At 36.1% G+C, this 21,473-nt stretch overlaps 2 protein-coding genes across 3 annotated transcripts; both read left to right on the forward strand.

Moving 5' to 3' along the window:
* The first annotated feature begins 4,148 nt into the window (after positions 1–4,148).
* LOC133863834 (ADP-ribosylation factor GTPase-activating protein AGD3) lies at positions 4,149–16,247 on the forward strand. The gene is made up of 20 exons (XM_062299954.1): positions 4,149–4,272; positions 4,822–5,083; positions 6,001–6,077; positions 6,385–6,485; positions 6,710–6,780; positions 8,035–8,097; positions 8,855–8,899; positions 9,291–9,356; positions 9,473–9,520; positions 9,645–9,740; positions 9,826–9,867; positions 10,304–10,519; positions 10,644–10,775; positions 10,876–11,100; positions 11,273–11,359; positions 11,442–11,780; positions 13,590–13,735; positions 13,845–13,938; positions 14,907–15,397; positions 15,683–16,247. Exons 2-20 carry the CDS (start codon positions 5,039–5,041, stop codon positions 15,795–15,797), a joined length of 2,499 nt encoding a protein of 832 aa, XP_062155938.1. The 5' UTR covers positions 4,149–4,272; positions 4,822–5,038; the 3' UTR covers positions 15,798–16,247.
* A 1,663-nt stretch (positions 16,248–17,910) lies between these two features.
* LOC133863843 (inactive leucine-rich repeat receptor-like protein kinase CORYNE) lies at positions 17,911–20,857 on the forward strand. 2 transcript variants are annotated; one of them, XM_062299964.1, is made up of 3 exons: positions 17,911–18,542; positions 18,648–19,670; positions 20,272–20,857. In XM_062299964.1, exons 2-3 carry the CDS (start codon positions 18,793–18,795, stop codon positions 20,579–20,581), a joined length of 1,188 nt encoding a protein of 395 aa, XP_062155948.1. In that variant the 5' UTR covers positions 17,911–18,542; positions 18,648–18,792; the 3' UTR covers positions 20,582–20,857. The 2 variants fall into 2 exon arrangements, with proteins under 2 accessions (XP_062155948.1, XP_062155955.1); XM_062299971.1 differs by having other exon boundaries at positions 17,911–18,333.
* The last annotated feature ends 616 nt before the right edge of the window (positions 20,858–21,473 follow it).

The raw sequence follows: 21,473 nt of genomic DNA on the forward strand, positions 1-21,473 counted from the left end.
AGAAAAGGGAGATCTTCGCAGTCGAACATGCTTTATAATTCGTGCTGGAACTTTCGGCAAGTCTAGTTTATCATAATTTTTAGGATTAAAGATCTTTTTTGGTATTTGTGGTTTGAAAATTTTATTTTTTAGTATTTTATTTTCAATTCACATCGCAGATGACACTTGAATTTTAGAAAAAGACTAATATGGTACCTCTGTCAATTTTCTTGGCCAAAATTTAATGGATTGCCACGTCTCTACTCTCAAGTGTTGCCACGTGGCACAATGTAAAAAAAATAAAAAATAGAAAATTCAAATATTTTAAATTTTTAAATTTTTTTAAAAAAATAAATAATAAAACTTAAAAAAAAAAAAAGAAAAAAAAAAAAAAAGAGGAAAGGGGTTGGCTCAATGGCCAAAGAGAATAAAAGAAAAAGTAAGAGTTTTGACCCTTGGGGTTGGGGTGGCTCTTCTGTCTTTTATTTTTTTTTTCAATTTTTTTTAAGTTTTTAATATTTTTTAATTTTTAAAAGATTTTTTTTAAAAAAAAAATTTTCGTACATTGTGCCACGTGACAACTCTTGAAAATAGACACGTGGCAATCTATTAAATTTTGGATAGAAAAATAGACAGATGTACCATATCTGTATTTTTCAAAAACTCATGTACTATTTACAATACGAATTAAAACTAATGTATCAAAAAATAAAATTTTCAAACCATATATACCAAAAAGGTCTTTAACCCTAATTTTTATTGTGGGTGTTTTTTTTTTTTTTATGAAAACTTTTTTGGTCCACGTGGTTTTTAAGGTGGGTGTTTCGTTAAGAAATTGATCTCTTATTTCTACATTCCTTTTGCAGTCCTTCGTCCCCCATTTTTTTAATGCTATGTATTTAAACACATCAATATCCTACAATGTTTTACGATGATAACTTAGCAAGATATAATAATCTTTAGATCAGTCCTTGTTAATGGCTATTAGATCCGCATAAAAAGAATATAAATGAGATAAAAAGTTGTATATAACCTTTTTTTTTTTTTCTTTGTTTATTAAGAATGTTAGTTAGACCTCATTTTTGGTACTTTAATATCTTTGTACAGTTCCTACAAACAGAAAAAAAAAAAAAAAAAAAAAAAAGTTCAAAAAGTTTACGTATCTTTCTCAAACTATCACAATTGGCAATTTCATCACAAACTTTCAATTGAGACAATATTTTATCAAACTATTAAAAAATTGTCAATGTCCTCAAAGACTAGTAAAAATACAAAAATGACCTTAAACTTTTTTCAATAAAACAAAAATACCACTATAAATTCAAGAAAAGAAAAATAATAATTTTTATTTTTTTTTTGAAAAAACCAAAAATTTTATTTTTTCAAAAAAAGAAAATTTTATTTATTTATTTTAAAATGAAAAAAAATTAATTTATTTTTTTTAAATAAAATAAAATTTAAATTTGGCCACCCTTGATTTTTATGTATTTCTCTTTTTTAATTTTTTTTTTTAGTTTTAGTTTCTTTTATTTTTTTATTTTTTAGTATTTTTTTTAATTTTTTAAAGAGTTTTTCCTTATTGGAGGAAACATTGACAATTTTTATAAATTTGAGTGAGAATTTTCCAAATTAAAAATCTAAAAGGATATTATCAATTAAATAATAATTTAAGAACATTATATAAATTTTATAAAAATAAATAAATAAAAATCCTGTTGCTTCCTGTTGCGCAATGACAACCAAAACAGCAAATGTGATATGATGGCATGCCCGTTACGCCTGACCCATAAGCCTCGTCAAGGGACTGAGGTGCGTGGGACCGGCATCCAGTAGAGTTTAGTTTGCAACTTTGCACGTCCAACTTGGAAGATTGTTTCTATTTTCTCGCTTTTTTATTTTATTTAAAAGATGTCGAAGAAAATAGGTGATTCGTTGACTGTTTTTTTTCATTATTATGGCGGTAAATCAGTTTGTTTGTTAATTTTATTTTTTTAAAAAAATAAAAATAATTAATAAACAGCTCAAACATTTTATAAAAATCTCAAATTTATTTTTATTTTTACATCGTGTCACAAATTCACAATACTTAAAAAAAAAAAAAAAAAAACCTCAAAACACTTAAGAAATGGAGCCTGAAACTTATAACTCTGCTTGTTAATATTGTTATTTTTGTTTTTATTTTTTTCAAAATAAAAATATTAACAAATAAATAAAATACAAAAAACAATTTTCACACTTATAATACATCAAACATTTTTTCAAATAAAAAACTAAAAATACTACCAAAAACATGTTAACAAACAAGCATGTAGTTTTTATTTTTTTACTACCGGGCTGGTGGCCACCTTGTCTGGTCGTGTATGACAAGGAAATGGAGGGAAATTATAGCTGGGCCCCACTACAGAAGTGCTTACTAGGCGTGACAGAAGCATCTCTTCGGATTGATTTACAATCACCACGCGCACTTCAATAAAAGCTTATTGGATAGATAAATAACTTATTAAAACCTTGAAATGAAGTCCTAATGGAGTTAACTAATCCATTGTAAACTGCTTATTGTATTTTTTTTTTTTCTTTTCCTGAGCAATATAAGAGAAAGGGAGAGGGAACAAGCAGCAAGAAGAGAGAAATATTGTTGCTTGCAATTCGTCGTGAATTTTATATATTGTTCATGCGACAGAAAATGGTTTCACCCCAATTGAAAAATATATTTATCATGGATTTCGTCATCAAATCACATGCAATGACCAAACTTTAACTACAAGTAAAATTATGTTAAAATATTGCAATCCAAATAATATATCTGTTAGGGATAAAATCAACCCTAGAGACACGTGGATCCAATGACATCTCGGAGTTATGTCTCGGCTACTTGTTCCGCGTGGTTCCATCCAGTGAAGGGAAGGTCGTTTAGGTCCGAAGACATCTCGGAGATATGACGATGTCTCGGTCTTAACATTCCAGGTTACGGTATATAAAATATCCCGTGATCTCCCAGCCAAGATGGAGTGAACATATCTCGGATATTTGTGCCTCGGAGTAATAACACCTCGGTATGATATCGAGTCGGTGCGGTATCTTCTCGGGGTGATATCCATTGGATGAGTCAACATCTCAGAGTATAAACATCTCGGACTTACACAACCCTGTTATGGTGAGGATATATCCCGAGATCTCCAGGTAAGAGCGGAAACGTCTCGGATATCATCACCTCGGAGGTCAGCTGAAATGTGCTACAGTCTCCTAAGAAGGTGCCATCCGCCGTACCCGTCTCAGAATTCGATAATGATAGAATCTCAGGAGATCAGGGATAAACTACAGATCCATGATTTATGGGATAAGATGGTTATTGACATGGAATCGAATTTAAAGAAGTACAAACGCAATCAACTGCGGATTCAACACTCCTACTCAAATTCCCAGAAGATATGATTAAAACTCAAACCAGGCTAGGACTCAAACTCCTAATCCAACTCAATGTCAAGAGGGTCCGGCCTATAAATAAAGACCGTCACACCAGGTATAAAGACACGAATTCTCTAAGCTCTTGAGATTAAGATTAAGAATTCTCTACAGAAAACTTTTTAGACTGACTTAGGCATCGGAGTGGGCGTGGTCGGCACCCCCGACGAGTTGTTTGTTCCTTTTTGTAGGGTCAAAGTGTTCGGTAGCAGCGAATCCTTAGGCGACACGTCACCATACCGGAAACTGTACCAACAATATCAGTGTGGTACATAAAATCCATTGAAAGATTATGAAGACACTATAAATGAGGTAATAGATTAAGAGAATTAATAGATATAGTACTTCCTATAAAAAAAACTTTTATAATTATTATTTGGTACAAAATTTAATTTAAATTCACATGCATATACTTAAAATTAAATTATGATCCGACACCTTTTTGCTTGGCCATTAGTTTCTTCTTACTTCTTAGCCACTGAAAAGGAATAGGATATTTTCTATTTTGAGTAAAATAAAAATAAATTATTTAATGGTTCAGATTAAATTTTAACAATATATATTTATTTAAATTATGCTAAAAAAAAAAAAACAAATGAGGCGGATAATAATCACGTAATCACGTTTGTCTCGGCTTACTCGAATTATGAGAAAACTAAGCCATTAGTTTCTGCTTATTGTTTCATTCACGCGCCCAGATGGGGCGGTGGTGAGGCTGGTCTTCCTTGTTTCTCATCACCCTCTAAAAAGGCAACCACTGTCAGAGACTCGAACAGCGGATTTATCTCTACCATGGAAGAGAGCGAGACAACCATGATGTATACGCTTCAGGTAACTCAAACGACGCCGCTTCTCAATGGATCTCCACGTTCTGTCTGTCCGTGTATTAAACGACCAAACGACGTAGTTTTTGCACGATTCACCTTACGCACCTTATCTGTGTATGCAAAGCAATAAAATTAGAAACAGAAGAAAGAAAGTAAAATAAAATAAAATAAAAGAAAAATAAAGTTGGGGTGAAGAAGAAACAGAAAAAGGCTGTGTGTGTGTGTTTCGCTTTTATCTATGTCTGTGCCTGTCTCACACACATGTGGTTTCGACATTTTCAGGTTAATTCAAATTTCCTAACCGATCCCCATTCAATTCCCAATAAACACTGTCTCTAATGTACCGCTATATTGCTAATCCAACCTCCACGTTTTCCTGCACTTCCTAGGGTTTCTTATTCTGGTCTCTTCTAGGGTTTTGAAACCAAAAGCTAAAAACTAAAAAGGAAAAGGAAAGAAAGCGAAAAAAAAAATATGGAGCTCCCGAAGCTGCTCTTCTCGTTAGCGTCAGTGGGTGTGAAATTCATGCAAATCATGCTCGTTTATGTCTCAGGGCTGTAATATCGAGTACTGGAGGTGATTCTTTAATTTGCTGTGTCTTTTCTTGGTCTTGGTTTAATGGCGATCAAGATGGGAGTGAAATGCGAGATCTCGCTCGGATTCACGCTTCTTCGTGGCGGTTATGAGATTTGATTAGCGAAGATCGAGCTTCGGATGTAATGGTAATTAATAATTAGCACCAAGAAGATCAAGAATCGTGGTCTCAGAAAATGCATTTCGCAAAGCTCGATGACTCTCCTATGTTTCGCAAGCAGGTCCTCTCTCTTTCTCTGTCTCTCTCGCTATGCATGCTCTGGTTGATTATCTTAAACTTGTATACTAGAAAAGAGAACTTTCCAAAGCTCTGTTTGGTTGCTGGGGAAAATTACAAAGAGAAATGAAACTTCGACAATTTTCGCATAATTAGAGGTTAGCTGTATACCAATGGTTTAAAGTTTGAAAATTGTAGCGAAAGTTTCATTGATTAAACAGATATGAGTAAAAGGAGAGCTATGGTTGTAGAGTTTGTAGTTTTCTTGATTGTCACTGTCCATAATTGCTAACTTGTTGGACATGTTATGGAAATCAGATTTTTCATCTCTCGGTTGAGAATTTTATGGTTTTTCTTATTATTAATAAAATATTTAACGCTAACATGTTTAGGCCGAATAATGTTTCTTCTTTGAAGCATTTTAAGAGCCTACGGTATGAATCCTGTTACTTTATCTCTGAAGCTCCAAATACTATGCAATTAGACTTTGAGTTGGTTCATCTCCTTGTAAATTTTTGTTAATGATTACTTGGACGAGCTATTGTGGCTGACCTATGTAGTTAATTTTAATGTTTAGTTGAGTTGAGCTAGGTGGGTTGAGCAAACACTCGTGATTGTTTGTGAAACTGAAATAAAAGACTATGATTTACAAAAAAATAAAATAAAAGACAACGTATAACCTTAGTGCCATCTTTCCTGTGTGTATTGTTCCACGCTTTATGCAAATCGCTAATGGTTGCTGAAGACTACAACATGATAATTAAATGTCCCTGTTGTCATAGTATCCATATATGGATAACATATTTGTATCAACTGATTTCCGTTTCCTATGGTTGAAATTATTTGTTGGATGATATTGCATTCATGTTTGATACCCTGCACTGAAGTGTTGTGGCTTATTGGTGATTTCTTGTTAAACAGATACAAAGCTTGGAGGAAAGTGCTGAATCATTAAGGGAGAGAAGTTTAAAGTTTTACAAAGGATGTCGAAAATACACGTATGTATACACTTATAAAAGTGTTTCTATGTTCCTCAGTACTTTAATTCAAGATCTATTTTCACATTGTAGAAAATCCTCAAAGTATATGTATCATCTAGCTATTGCTAGCGTTTTGAATTACAATGTTGACAATGTAATTTAAAATCTCTACATTGATTTTATTTGCCACCATGAAAATAACTTTTTTTGAGCAGTTTCAGATGACAATTCCTCGTGTTTTTTTATTGCATCAAATCAGTATTTTGTTATCCTATGGACCTTTGGTTTGTGTGGGTTCTAATTGCATATGTTTTTCCTCTTGCAGTGAAGGACTCGGTGAGGGATATGATGGGGACATTGCTTTTGCTAGTGCATTAGAAACTTTTGGTGGAGGGCATAATGATCCAATTAGTTTGGCTTTTGGAGGTATGTCAATTCGTTTATGCTGGAAGTTGGTTTATCTTCTTTGGTTGCTAAAATGGTTGCTACCTTGGCTCTTTTGTTAATTTTAATTTTGTGGATGCTCCAATCACTTATGTTATTTACATTGACAATGTTTGCAAATTACACTTTATGACTGGAATATGCGGTATTCATGGCTCTCAAAATGCAGTTTATACTTTTTACTGAATTTCTATCTACTTCTACAGGTCCTGTAATGACCAAATTTACTATTGCGTTGAGAGAAATTGGAACATACAAGGAAGTTCTCCGGTCCCAGGTAAAAATAAAAATTCTGAATTATTTTCTTAGTTTTCAGAACTTGGAATTTCTTGACCTTGTTGCTCTATCATAATTATTTCCTGTTAAATCAAGCCAATGTTGCTTTGACTGCCATTTCTAGAATATGGATTTAATGATGTTTCTTAGGACACTCCAATACTAGCTCCTATACATGCTTTTTGGTTAGTTTCCAACTGGTCCGGCTCATGGTGCATTGAATTTCCAAAAAATGCTACCTCATCTCTACCTTTTGTTCTTTCTCTTTTAATAGTTTTGACTTGAGGAGAGCAAACTAAACTTCAAAATGTTTATCACGTATGGTACGTATGGTCTGTACCTACTGGCTGATGTCATCAACGCTTCTTTTTAATGCTCATCTTGACATTCATGAGGTCAGAGGAAAGAGAACAGAAAATTCGGAATCTTGCAGCAGCACTTCAACTTCAACTTGTTATCTTCTCTTGTATTAAAAGAAAACTAAGCTTGTACCTTTAAGAAATAAGTTTTGTTTATGGTGGGAAATGAATGATAGAAGTTTTGAGGATCGGGAGAGGACGTTGGAAGATATTTTTTTATCTTTATTCGTCAAAACTTTGTATATGTGGACAGTTGCTTATATGTCTCATTTGATCATTAGTTATAGTGATTTCCTTGTTTTTTTGCTACTCCTAGTTAGGTGGTTCTTTCTGTATACTCTCTGTGTTGGCACGTTACGCTTTTAATGATATTTATCGATTATTTATAAAAAAAGAAGAAGTCTTGTTTACAATTATAAGAAGCTGTATTTTTCTTTGTTTTATATTCTTCTTGCACTTATATTGCAATTTAAGAACTATCAAAGAGAATTCTAAAGGGAGTTGTCATATAGCATGATGGATGGTTGAAGCGGTTTTGTCCTACCATCCTTTCTTACTTAGTGGGGCGAGGCTATGTAATAACTTTGTTGTCTCTATTATAAGCCACGTTTTGAGTTCTTCTTTTGTTATAGGAAAAGAGAAAAAGGTGGAAGAATTTGCTTCTTGTGCAATTACTGCTTAATTTACTAATTTCATAATTGTTGTGACTACATTGATATCAGGCTTAAATATCTGAACATAATACTTTTCATAAATGTGAGCTATCTGACAGAATATCGTTTTCCTCTCTCCCTCTCTCTCTCTCCAATAAATTATATTTCTTCGGGTAAGTAAGAGACAGATTGTTGTTTTGTTGACATATTTTGATTGCCCCCCCCCCCCCCCCCTTCTCTCAGGTTGAGCATATGCTAAACGACAGATTACTGCAGTTTGCCAATATTGATTTGCATGAGGTCAAGGTACTGTAATTGCTTAATTTTTATTGCATTTAGAAATTTATTTTAATAACTCTTTATGAGCTATCAATTCGATATGGTATACGTTTAAGTATGACTACAGAACTTTGATGTTCAAATGCATTTTTATATTTACTTAGCATCACTTTTTAGCTGTTTATCAGAAGGGCCTCAATCTCTCCATTGCTTCCACTGCATATGGGATGAGTAGTAATGTTATAAAATCTACATCATTGCTGACCACTTGGACTGCAATTTTATCTCCTTTGGGAGGTGGGGGGCATATGGTCTCCCACTGGCTAGGATGAAGAGATTTTTCATCCTCCATAGAATCTTCTAATGCAGACGAGTTGACAAGAGTGTCATGAAAGCTGACTTGAAACCTTAATGTTTATTCTATTCTTTTATGAACAAGCTTGAATGCAAGGTCAGTGGTGCACTACATCATAGATACTGACATGCACATATCCCCATTTGCCTGTTGAAATGAAAATTCTTTGTTTCTTACTCCACCTGAGAAGCCCTTGGTCCATGCAGAAAATTGTCTCCAGTTAAGCCTTGACTACCATTTTGCCATATAGTATTTTCTAGTTACAAGTGATTCATGCCATGGGTTTCGATTTCCTTTTCAAGCATATGTCACTTATCATGTTGAGATGACCTTCTAAGTGTGACGGTTGTGTCAAAGAGAAAATCTTCGCACTGATTTTTAATATTTACTGTTGCAAAATTGGTTTTAAGGGATCTTCTCTTAGTGCAGGAAGCACGGAAGCGTTTTGACAAGGCTAGTATGGTTTATGACCAGGTGCATCCCTCATCTTAAATTCTTAATCGGTTATTCTAGTTAATGCCATTTGCATGCATCTCAGGAAAAGCTTGTCATGGTTACCCTTCCTTTGATAGAATGCGTATATGTTCATGTAGCATAAGGTTGGCTAAAAGTGATTTGTAACTATAGTGTGAACCAGAAACCTTGCATCTTGAATTTGCAGCAGTTTGCCTAAATTTCTTAGTTACTGATGAATAAATCTGGATTATGCATATTAAAACAGCAACAAAAGCCTTAAGCTGCCACCTTCCTTCAATAATTTGACCATGGTTTTGGACATCTTATGGATGTTTTGAGATGAATGACCAATGTATTATTGATATATAAGTAATGCCTAATTTGTTATACTATGCTCATAATGCTACAGGCTCGTGAAAAGTTTCTGTCACTGAGGAAAGGCACAAAGTCTGATGTAGCAACTGTTTTAGAGGAGGTATCATGCAATATTAATTGATAGTTTATTCATCTGCATATTCTTATCTGTAGAATTGTCATAGTACTGGAAATCTTCCATTCTTCAATCTCTAATATAGTTTGGAGAAATTATAGGAGCTTCATAATACAAGGTCTACATTTGAGCAAGCTCGCTTCAATTTGGTAAGTAAATTTCTTGGTATGTTTGTTCTACCAAAAATGAATCTTTCTCTGACCTCTGAAATTCACCTACTTGATGTTGTGATAGTGACACCCGGACTTTTATAATTTTGGTCACTCTGTCCAGGTAACTGCTCTTTCTAATGTTGAGGCGAAAAAGAGGTTTGAATTTTTGGAAGCAGTCAGTGGGACGATGGATGCACACCTTCGTTACTTCAAACAGGTAGATGACATGGCAGGAACTTTCTGCCCTTTCCACATTCTTTGTCATATATATATACTTATCTTGAATATTTTGCTATATGTAGGGATATGAGTTGTTGCATCAAATGGAGCCATACATTAATCAGGTTTGCTGTTTACACTTGCCTTTATATTGCAAGCAGGTGTTAATATCTGCGTTACAGTCCATTACAATAATTGTAATTTGGTTATTTGTCCTTTGTAAAAGATCTGCTTTTGTTCATTAGTCTTTTTCAATGATTTGAAGTTTAATGGAAAGCACACCATTGATTTATAGCCAGTGGTGTGTTAGCAAAATAGTAGGATTGACCATCCAAAATAAAAGAAAAATTTATGTTCTACAAATTGGGATTCTTAATGTACAAGCGCTGTATGAATGTGGCTCTAGGAGGACCGGAATGGCAAGATTTTTTTTTATGTGGCCAACTCAAGATTGTGGGGAATGGGCCCTGGGTTGATAAGCTGAGAAAACTCTAATGTTGTGTTAAATACTATCTAGGTGTAGTTTGTTGTTGAAATTCAAGATTTATTGTTGTTTTGCAGGTTTTGACTTATGCACAACAGTCAAGAGAAAGGTCTAACTATGAGCAGGCCGCTCTTAATGAGAGAATGCAAGATTATAAAAGGCAGGTGGATCGAGAGAGTAGGTGGTCTAACAATGGTACAAACGGATCTCCTAATGGAGATGGTATACAAGCCATTGGTAGAAGTTCACACAAAATGATAGAGGCTGTTATGCAGTCTGCTGCAAAGGGAAAGGTTTATATTTTTTAATTTTTCAAGAAGCTCTATCTATAAAACTGTCTTTGTTTTTCAAGTTGTGTTTTCTCATCTTTCTAGTCGTTGTCTCTATATACATCTAATGCTGTAAGAAATGTCTCAGGTTCAAACCATTCGACAAGGTTATCTCTCAAAGCGTTCCTCAAACTTAAGGGGTGACTGGAAAAGAAGGTTTTTTGTTCTTGATAGCCGTGGAATGCTGTATTACTATCGCAAACAGTGCAGCAAATCATCTGTAAGTACCTTGTTTATAAGCTAAGTCAGGCTGCGCGTGGGTTCAAGTCTGTGCTTGGCACCAACTTTTACCTTTCATGCTGTTTGGTTATATCTTTTAGGGCTCCAGCAGTCAACTTTCTGGTCAGAGGAATGGTTCTGAGCTTGGTTCTGGATTGCTGAGTCGGTGGCTTTCTTCTCATTATCATGGTGGAGTACACGATGAGAAATCTGTTGCTCATCACACAGTGAACCTGCTTACATCAACAATCAAAGCTGATGCTGACCAGTCAGATCTTAGGTTTTGCTTCAGGATCATTTCACCAACAAAGAACTACACTTTGCAGGTTTGACTTAAGGGGTAGCATGTCCTTGTGGGTTTATGTTTTCTTTCATGGAATTTAAAGTATCAGAAACCAGCTTCTTGCTGGAAGAGTCTGCCAAGATGATGGGGTACTGCTGAGGGTTAATGTTTGGTAATAGATCCTCAATAACATTTATTTATGCTTGTCAGTGCAGGCAGAGAGTGCACTGGATCAAATGGATTGGATTGAAAAGATCACAGGGGTCATAGCTTCATTACTTAGTTCTCAAGCTCCTGAGAGGGTAATTTCTAAAAACAATTTGATGATTGTGGCCAATTATATTCATCGTTGTTTTGATGATTGAAGGTTCCATCATATGACAGTGTCTGCCTGCTAGTCCAATGGGAAGCAGTCATCATCGCTCTGCAAGTGAGAGTAGTTCATTTGAAAGTTCTGACTTCGATCATTGCACAGTTGAAGAATATACATCCGAGAGGGGCCCTGCTACTTCGCATCTTGAACGCCCAATAAGAAATATGCAAACACAACGGTCCTGTATAAAAATCGAGAAGCCAATTGATGTATTGCGAAGAGTATGTGGAAATGATAAATGTGCCGATTGCGGTGCCCCTGAACCAGATTGGGCATCATTAAATCTTGGTGTTCTTGTTTGTATTGAATGTTCTGGTGTTCACCGTAATCTTGGGGTGCACATATCGAAGGTAAATTCTATAAGTTACAGATACTTGTCCTTTTTACATGTTCTCTATGAGCATGCTTGCTTCTTGGATAGACAATATTCCATGTTGACCAACATTTAGATGTCTTTATAAGAGGTTTAGATGGATGATCACTGATGAATATATGCCCAAAAATATCATATGATTAAACTTTCTTTCAGTTATCATTTAATTTTATATATTTTTATTTTATTTTATATATATATATATATATATATAAGTAATTGAAATATCATTAAAAGCACAACTTAGCTAGAAGGAGAAAAAAGAACAAGGAAATCATGATAACTAATCACCAAAGGAGAAACAAAAGGAGTTGTCTAAAGATACATAGTATAGAAGAATAAAGACTTAATCTCTTCAAATGTCTTATCTCAGTCCTTAAAACTTCTGCCATTTATTTTCCTCCATAGACGCCACAAAAGACACGAAGGCACCATCTTCCACACATTAGCACTCCAAGTGTTGCTGGCAATCCACCAACAAGCATACAAGTCGAATACTCGTCTAGACATAACCCAAGACAGTCCAAATCGATTGAAGAAAACATTCCACAAGGCACATGCGACCTCACAAGCCTTTTTTACTTGGGCGGCAGCCCTAGGAAAGATCCTTAGTGTAGACAACCTTAGGAAGCGGAATGTCATTGTGGTTGATAGGTGCTATATGTGTAAAAGGAAGCTCAGAGTGCTTTGGAAGTGATAAGAGTCCCACTATTGTTTCATCCTATCCACAAAACCATCAGACTTAAGCCACATAGTTGAATGATCCCAAAAACAAATTGCTGCTGTGCTTTATCTAGTCTTTGCATTTGTGCCATAAAGAAGTATGTTTAAGAATCTTTGTTGGGGTAGAGAGCCAATTGCATGTGGTCATTTTTAGATGTACTAGTACTTTTCTTTGATTTGACTGATGAAGAAATTGCCTGTAAATCTGGCTCATTCAAAATTTTATATGCTTGCCTAAAACTAATAATCCAGCTTCTTGTATCATCTTATTATAGAAGGTTATGGAGCTCCATACAATTTAGACAACAGGGTTCATTGATTAAGAGTTGTTGAATTTAGTTTATTATGCTTCCAAGATATGTATCAAGCCTCAATTACAGCTACTTGGGTCCATAATTTGTATTTTCTTTCACCAAAAAACAAGTTTTCTCTTTTCTTATTTCATTCTTCCCTTCCCTTTCCTTCCTACCCATCTCCATCCTTCCAAGATTACTCCTCTTTATTGACAGTCTCAGATTCCTAGGAGTTACATCTTAGGACTGTCTGGATTCATATTGTTTTATGCAGTGTACTATTTCTCATTTTTTTTCTCCTCTTTTCTTTTTTATTTTTGAAGTTTCTAAAGATAATGAATTTTTATTTGTATATTAAACAATTAACTACCCAATAATTATTGTGGGATCTATTAAATATTCAATAGTCGATTATTTTTCTCCCAACTTTCTTTCTTAAAAAGAAGCTGGGAAACTTTCTGCCTGTGCAATTGCTGGATTCTGTATTGTACATGATAACATTGGCATGCATTATCCCATGTATGGGTAAATGGAGAATCAAGGAGAATATCAAGTCTGTCATTTGGCGGTAATTGTTGGGTTTTTTTGTTGACTTTTTATTGAGCCATACTCTTACTTAATGGTTTTCATATTTTTTTTTTTTTTGACAAAAATGAAAAATTAATTAATTTTTAATTTCTTACAGATGGATAAACTTCCATTTGGTGATAAATGTTTGTATTGTGTGCTCATTTGTGCACCTTTTGTTCTTGTGTTGATTGCTATTGCAGGTACGGTCTCTTACACTGGATGTCAAAGTGTGGGATCCTTCTGTTATAAGTTTGTTTCAGTCTCTGGGCAATACCTTTGCCAACTCAGTATGGGAGGAACTATTGCAATCAAGAAGTGCTTTTCAGCTTGATCTTGTCCCTGCAGGGTAAAGAATCTCTAATAATGATTGAAATAGGATTGTTTCAACTCTACAGAAATATATTATTCTTCTTTTGATAGGTGTGGCTAACACTCGTTATTTTCTGTCGGTGAAGCCTATACAAGTCTGATAAGCCACAGCTGATTTTTATCAGTAAACCCAGTCATGCTGATTCTATATCAGTGAAGGAGAAGTTCATCCATGCAAAGGTTTGACAATTTAGTCTTTTATTCTGATCTTTTTGTTTAAGTCATTCTCTTTCACCTGAAGATAATTGCATGTGGCTTATGTAGATAAGATATGTGCAGTGATTGTTTACGCTTTTCCTGTGAAAGCCGGATAATTACATCTGTATCATATGTTGTTGCTGACAATGTGCACTATGATAGAAATGCGTGCATGACTAGGTATAAATATTTTGATCTATTGTGACATTCTTTATATTGTTTTCATTGCATATTTTAAGAACGTGATATTTTTAACTAGACTATTTTTGTTTTGGTATTGAGGGTTTACTAGACAACTCATTAGTTTTAAGATGTCAACTCCAACTAATTGTTGATCTATGAGAACAGGAAAGATAAGAAAATAGTTAGACCACTCTTAAGATGTTGATAGGAGTAGTATAATACTATGAACCCACTTCAGCTTGTATTTTTGGTTTCTGAATGATGATTTAGTGAGATGAAATCATTTATACAGAGTAATAGCTGCGGATAGTGCAGGATTGCAGAAGTAAATCGGTAGGTTGTTTCCAAATAATCTAGATGCTTAGTAGTTTAGTGAATTGAGGACTTACTGTTTGCTAGTGACTATTGAGTTTGTGGGTGGGTGGGTGTCCTTGAGAGAGAGAGAGAGAGAGAGAGAGATTGAACTAGATTTTTCTCTCTAGACAAAGTACAGGGAGTTAATTAGAGAGGTCCTATGCAAACAGAACAAAAGAAACCCTGCCTGATAAGTGATAATCCTAACAAAAGGGACTCAAAATACATATTGCATGCTGTTCTTCTCTCTGATAATCTCCCAGCAGTTTTTAAGATGCAATACTGATGTTTGAAAATTCTCAAACATCTCTTTTTGTGTGGATTACTAATCTTATGCGCTGCCATATGCTACTTGCTAAGTCTTTCAGACTGCTGCAGAAATTTTAGTGACAGATGTTTTCTTTTGATTGCAGTATGCAGAAAAGATTTTTGTTCGTAGGCCAAAAGACAATCAATATCGTCATTTAGTGGCACAACAAATCTGGGAGGGTGTGCGTGCTAATGACAAGAAAGCTGTATATCGTCACATAGTGAATTCTGAAGCAGATGTTAATGCTGTATACGAGCAAACATCTTTTGGCTCTTCTATAACCCTTGCCAAAGCAATGCTATTGCACGAGCACACAAGCCTTGACCACAGTTCTAGCAGCTTAACAGTGGATTCATTGGAAAGGTCCTCCACTAGCTCTACAAACATGGCAGGCACAACTGAAGGCCAGACCTTGGAGGATCTAGATGGGTGCACCCTGCTTCACCTTGCTTGTGAAACTGCAGACATAGGCATGATAGAACTCCTCCTACAGTATGGTGCACATATAAATGTAGCTGATTCAAGAGGTCAAACGCCACTACACCGCTGCATTCTCAAAGGCAGAACCACATCTGTGAAATTGCTTCTTACAAGGTGACTTTATGATCCTTGCTCTTCTTTTCTTTTTTTTTCGTGCCGACAGTTTAATGACCATCTGACAGGGATGGTGGCTAAAATCATTGCTACATCATGGTTATAGTTGCAGTATTCTTTTCAGTTTTTTTAGGTTGCCAATCTCTATATTCAAATTTATCTGCGTCTGATTTTTTGTTGTCTATGTTTTATTTTTTAGTTTATACCATCACACTATATTTTTAAACTTTTTTTTTTCATCACTGCTTATAGAATGCTACTAAAGGGTTCCCAATGCATTTGCAGGGGAGCTGATCCACGGGCTGTAAATGGTGAAGGTAAAAACCCTTTTGAGGTAGCAGTAGAGTCAAACTTTGATGATGGTGAGGTCACTGCTTTATTAGCGGACTCAAATGGATAGATTCTGAAACAAGATTTTACTAGGGCCAAATACATTAAAGCTGGACAGTGTAAGAGAAAGATATGATGGTGTTGCATTTTGTATAATTATATCTCATAAATTTGAGAGCTGGTTCTCCATTAAAGGGAAGGTCACCAGTGTTTTTCGAAGATTTACGGGAGTGGTAGGTTGGCGTGCCTGCCCCATGGGAGTGTGCGGGCTTGTAATTTAACAAGGCGCCTTTGATCAGAGTGAAGCGCACTGATATCCTTGAGCCAAAGGGCTTTGTAATGTCATATTTTTTGTCGATTCAGTTTGTTTGCTTCCGCTTTGGTGAAGCTGTGATGATTTAACTTGCCAAAAAAAAAAAAAATAGAAAGCTATGATGATTTAGTTTAGTGCATTGTGTATTTGTACATTGGTTTCTTTTAATGAAGCTTTGTTGTGGCTGCAAGTCTTTGGATGCACAAATAGTGTTGCTTTATATGCTTGATTATGCAAACTATCTACTTCTGGGTTTTATTTTGTTACTTGTAATAGCTCCTGTGTGCTTGTAACAAATTTTCACGAAATGAGTGGCCTTGTGCAGAGGTCACCATAGTCGGACAAGTTGGCCGCTGGGTTCCCCATGACAAGTGGTTATCGCTGACTTTTCTTCATTGTCCTGTAAATAAATTAATGATCCATGATTGGATAAATGCGTTATATCCCATGTAATTAATATAGATAATGACTCAAGCAAACGAACTTAATTTAGGAAAGGAACGGGACAATGAAGAAAAGTCCACTCATTTTGCCCATCATTTCCTGTAAATAAGTACTCTAAAAAAAAAAAAAAAAAAAAAAAGGTTAAGATTTGGGAGATTATAGAAAATAAAATATGAAAGAGAAAAGAAACAACGTGATTTTAGAAAGCGAAAATGAGAAAAGGAGTAGGTAGAGATTTATTGAGAATAGTTTTTAAAAAAAAAGTTAAGTTGATTTAATTTGAAGTTATTAAATTAATTTATAAACAACGTGATATAGATTTTGAAAAATGTATTGAAATAAACGAGAGAAATTTTTTAATTAGACTACTTGAAGTGGCCCGACTCCACTACCTATGTTTCCCGCGCAGTCAAGGTGTATTTACTACAAAGAGAAAGGTATATACAATTAATATACGATACAATGAAGCTATGAAGAAAGATGGGGGGCCACCTTTTTTTTCTTTTTTTTTTGGTAAGTAGATGGGGGGCCACTTCTTAGTTCTCCTTATTAGTAGAAGTGGAGAACCACAACAATGTGGTTAATGATGATGGTGAGTGATATGGACATTCATAAAAGGGAAGTGCTATAATTCCCACCCCTATCCTACCCCAATCCCACCAACCCTAAGTGTAAAAAGTTAAAAATTGATTTATTAAATAAAAAAATTAAAACACTTAGAGTTGGTGGGATTGGAGTGGAATGGGGGTGGGAATTCTAGCATTTTCCTTCATAAAAACAGAGCAAGAGAGAAAAATAAGAAGGAAATTAGAGAGTTCATTGCGGGATGGGCGTGGGACCCGACATCATGATGGTAAAAACTGTGGGGAATATGGGCGAGCAATGCCCGTGAGGCTCGAGGTATACCGTAAAAGCATCGTAAAAAGCTCTGCTACAGTACACTTCCCTCTACAAAAAAGACCGCACGTGCACACGTGTTGGCCTTTCACTCGTCCCCAAAACCCTACCGGTAAAGGTTTCAAAAAATTCTTCATAATTCAGTTAAGAAATAAAAAAGGAAAAGAAGATTTATTATTTATTATTTTTAATTATTTGGGCAACGAAGAAAAGAGAAGGGAAAAGCAATTATTCGATGAGAAAAGTGAAAAACGTTGCTAATCCACGCGATTAGATGGTGGCATTTCTATAATCACAAAAAGCCACATCGCACAAATTCCCGTGGTTCCCAATCAACGGTCCCGATCTTATCCCAACCCAACCAACGGTGGGGATCCCTCATCCCGTCTAGCTTCTTGCACACAGCTCGATGTCTCTTGCTTTCGCCCCCCCTCGTGATAGCGACGCGAGCAATGCCTTCCGCCAACGTGGCACTGGACCCCACTTCAGTACGGTGTCTCTCCGAAAGGCGGGAACCCAGTTTTGTCCGCAGAGGAATGGTCAGGCAGAGACACAGAGACAGTCAGACACAGAGAGAGAGAGAGAGAGAGAGAGAGAGAGAGGGACCAAAATTTTCTTTGGGATTTTTGTTTGTGTTCCGAGTTTTCAAGGACAGTGATGGTAGTAGATGTTTGTGAGGATAACAAAGTCGCTTGGTTAGGTTTACTTACTGAGAATCTGTCTGACTTTGAATCTGCGAGTCTTTGAGCTTTTGCTAATCCTAACAGGGAAAAAAGAGAGGAAATAATAATAAAAATAATTTTATTTCTGGGTCTTGCATTTTTGAGGAGGTTGCTAATTTTAACAGGGAACGGACCTTCTGGGTGTTCTATACTCGGGGCTATTAAAGTAAGCACACCTCTTATTTGATGATGAAGAGCAGTGGTATTTGGTAAAGAGTGCAATTTTAGAGGTAAAAGATTCACATTCAAGCTCAGATAAGTAAAAGAATATTTTCGGGTGAGAGAGAAATGGGAATCGGTGACGAAATGATTCTTTGCGTCTTTCTTCTGAGATTTACAGTCAAAATTCGTTCTTTCTTTTAATCTGATATGCGCGCCAGTCTCAATCACTTTGAAGCTTCTCTGATGGGTTGAAGCCCTTTGAGGGCTTAAGTTGAAAGTAGGATTTTTATCTGTTTTTCATACATCTTAATTAGAGGAGGGACCTAAAACTAAATTTTGTGAGCGTTTGAGGTTTTCTCATTTTCTTCCTTTTCACTTTCAGGCTTCTGGGATGCTGAAAAGCCAGAAAAGCTGGGGCTTCCATTAGCTAATTTTGCACCTTGAACATATACATTTCAAGGCATAGAGCTTAAAGCTCTCTCTTTCTCTCTCTGGGTTCTGAGATTTGTGGCTTAGCATACAAAAGAATGGAGAAAAGAAGAAGATACAGATACACCCTCTACTTTTGCAACAACAAACTCGTTACTCTTCTTTTGCTGTTGGTTTCATTCTGCTTTCACTACAGCACTGCGTACTGCCAAGAGAGAACCACAAGGCACATCTCCTCCGAGCTTTCGCCAGCCAAATACCAAAACGGGCTCAGAAGAATTCTTCTCAGCGTTGCATTTGGAGCGGTAACCGGTTTGGTTAGTGCCTTTGTCTTCGCTCTCATAGTCCGCAGCTTCGTCCGGTACCTCAACCGAACCCCCCTTCTCAAAGGCCCCGTCATATTCTCTCCCAAAATCGATCCCAAGACGCTCCAAGCTGCTCTCGCCAATGAGAATCACTTGCTGGGGTCGAGCCCCAATGGTAAATACTACCGGACCGTGCTCGACAACGGGCTTATTATCGCTGTCAAGAGGCTCGAACCGTTTGAGGCCGGTTCACCGGAGAGGTCGGTGAAGAGAAAGATACAGCAGGAGTTGGAAATGCTTGCCGGTTTGAGACACAGAAATTTGATGAGCCTAAGGGCTTATGTTCGCGGGCCTGGCGGTGGATTCTCTTTGCTCTATGATTATGTCCCGGGCGGGAGTCTTCAGGATGCTATGCATAGAGTTAGAGACAATCAGTTGCAGCTTGGATGGGAGGTGCGCCTTAGGATTGCCGTTGGGGTTGTGAAGGGGCTTCAGTATCTTCATTTTGAGTGTGATCCTCAGGTTCTGCACTATAACTTGAAGCCTACCAATGTGATGTTGGACGCCGAGTTTCAACCCAGGTTGGGAGATTGTGGGTTGGCTAAGCTCATTCCCCATTTGGATAGAGCAACATCTGGCTACAGTGCCCCAGAGTGTTTCCGAGATCGCAGGTAATGACATAAATTTTTTCATAATTGAAAGATTTGAAATCCTTATTTTCTAGAATTTCCCTGCAAATTCTCCATTTTGTAGTAGTGATGAGCAATTCAAGAAGTAGTCTGGATTGGTATTAGTCCTTTCTCTGTTAATTTGATTGCTACCAGGAAAAAAAAAAACTTGATTTTTTGTGTGCAGCATGTTTGTTTCTGAAAGGTACTCTGAAGTTTGATAATATTTGCTCTTTTTTTTCTTGTCATCTTGTTTCTTTAAGCACTCAAATGGGTTTTTTTATGTGACTTTAGCTATTGAAATTACCAAGTCAGATTCTAGTAGCTACGGTGAAGTTAAACTTGTGTTGAGAATTTAATTATATCTAGTGGTATTTTAGAGGCATTCTTGAGTTGTATGCTTAGTTGATGCTATGAGTTTTTTTTTTGTTTTTTTTATTTGACTTGAGCATTTTATCCCCCCTCTTTATTGCCAATGTTTGTAAATAATTGTTGTTGAGGACCCCTACTTATCCATAAGTATTTTGGTTGCAACTGACCATTAGATTTTTGTGTCAAACACATACTGTCGCATTGATGATGGTTATATTTCCATTTGAAACAGGTATACTGATAAGAGCGATGTTTTCAGTTTTGGGATGTTGTTGGGCGTTTTGCTAACTGGTAGAGACCCTACTCACCCATTCTTTAGAGAAGCGGTTAGCGGGGGGAGTTTGGGACAGTGGCTCCGACATTTGCAGCAAGCAGGGGAGGCACGAGAAGCGCTAGACAAGAGTATTCTAGGGGAAGAAGGGGAGGAAGATGAGATGCTGATGGCAGTGAGAATAGCTGTTGTTTGCCTCTCAGATTGTCCTGCAGACAGGCCTTCTAGTGATGAGCTTGTTCACATGCTAACCCAACTGCACAGTTTTTGAAGGAAATGTAAGTAAAACCTTTGAATCTTCAGTTTCTGTAGATTTTGGAAATTGGAATATTGGAATTTTGCTTTTAGGGATCTAGTCTGCAATACATGTGGAGTAATCTCTTTTACAAACTGCAAAGTGATCATGGTGTTGTGGTTGTGATTGCTGCATTTTGTATTGTTTAGCTTCTTGCCTCTTTTCAAATCTGTATGATTTTTTATTTTTCTTATCGTGGCATACGGAGGTCTGTACATAACTGATATTTTTAGTGAGGAAGCTGGTATTCAAGAGGTGACTGTTTGATCAGATAATGATGCGGGGACATTTGCATTATTATGCTTTTACATTCTAATGATGGTGGGGTTTGGGTGGCTGGCTTTATTGGACATGACTTTTTGGGAATCACGAGTCCTTTTTAACTTAAAATTAGGCAATTCTCTTTATTTTTGCCTTTTGCTTTATGACCAACTTAGCATGGAATCTACTTATGCCTTGTAGGCAGCGTTCATGCCTCAAAAATATCAGCTTGAGTCATCCAAGTAAAACTCCTCTCAACTTTACTGTATCTATACCAGAACTTGGTGATTTCTTAGAATGCATTTTGATGGCTCTTGAAAACAAAATTGTCTCTTTTGAGTTATGTTACACTATGACTTCATTTTAGTTCCCATTCGCAATTGGATAGAGTACAATATCTTGTTGCGTCTTTGCGACACCTTTCTGGTTTTGGTGCAAGATTACTAGCTTTTATATATTCAAAAGATGACAACATTTAGTTGTTCCAACATACATAAACAGCATGGCCGGTTTGGGGGCCGAACCACTGCTGCAGCCAAGCCTTTTTTTTTTTTTTTTTTTTCCTTGATATCTCGATTTGAACGGTCCAAATAAAATGTGTTACATC

The sequence above is a fragment of the Alnus glutinosa genome, chromosome 1, assembly GCF_958979055.1.
Source record: "Alnus glutinosa chromosome 1, dhAlnGlut1.1, whole genome shotgun sequence".
NCBI classification, from domain to species: Eukaryota; Viridiplantae; Streptophyta; class Magnoliopsida; order Fagales; family Betulaceae; genus Alnus; species Alnus glutinosa.

Bases quoted from the DNA above. Each gene is read 5' to 3' on its own strand.
- LOC133863834 (XM_062299954.1), top strand. From the start codon at position 5,039: ATGCATTTCGCAAAGCTCGATGACTCTCCTATGTTTCGCAAGCAG. The intron at 6,781-8,034 runs GTAAAAATAAAA...CCCTTCTCTCAG, and splicing joins AGGAAGTTCTCCGGTCCCAG to GTTGAGCATATGCTAAACGA. The intron at 8,900-9,290 runs GTGCATCCCTCA...ATAATGCTACAG, and splicing joins CTAGTATGGTTTATGACCAG to GCTCGTGAAAAGTTTCTGTC.
- LOC133863843 (XM_062299964.1), top strand. From the start codon at position 18,793: ATGGAGAAAAGAAGAAGATACAGATACACCCTCTACTTTTGCAACAAC. The intron at 19,671-20,271 runs GTAATGACATAA...CATTTGAAACAG, and splicing joins GAGTGTTTCCGAGATCGCAG to GTATACTGATAAGAGCGATG.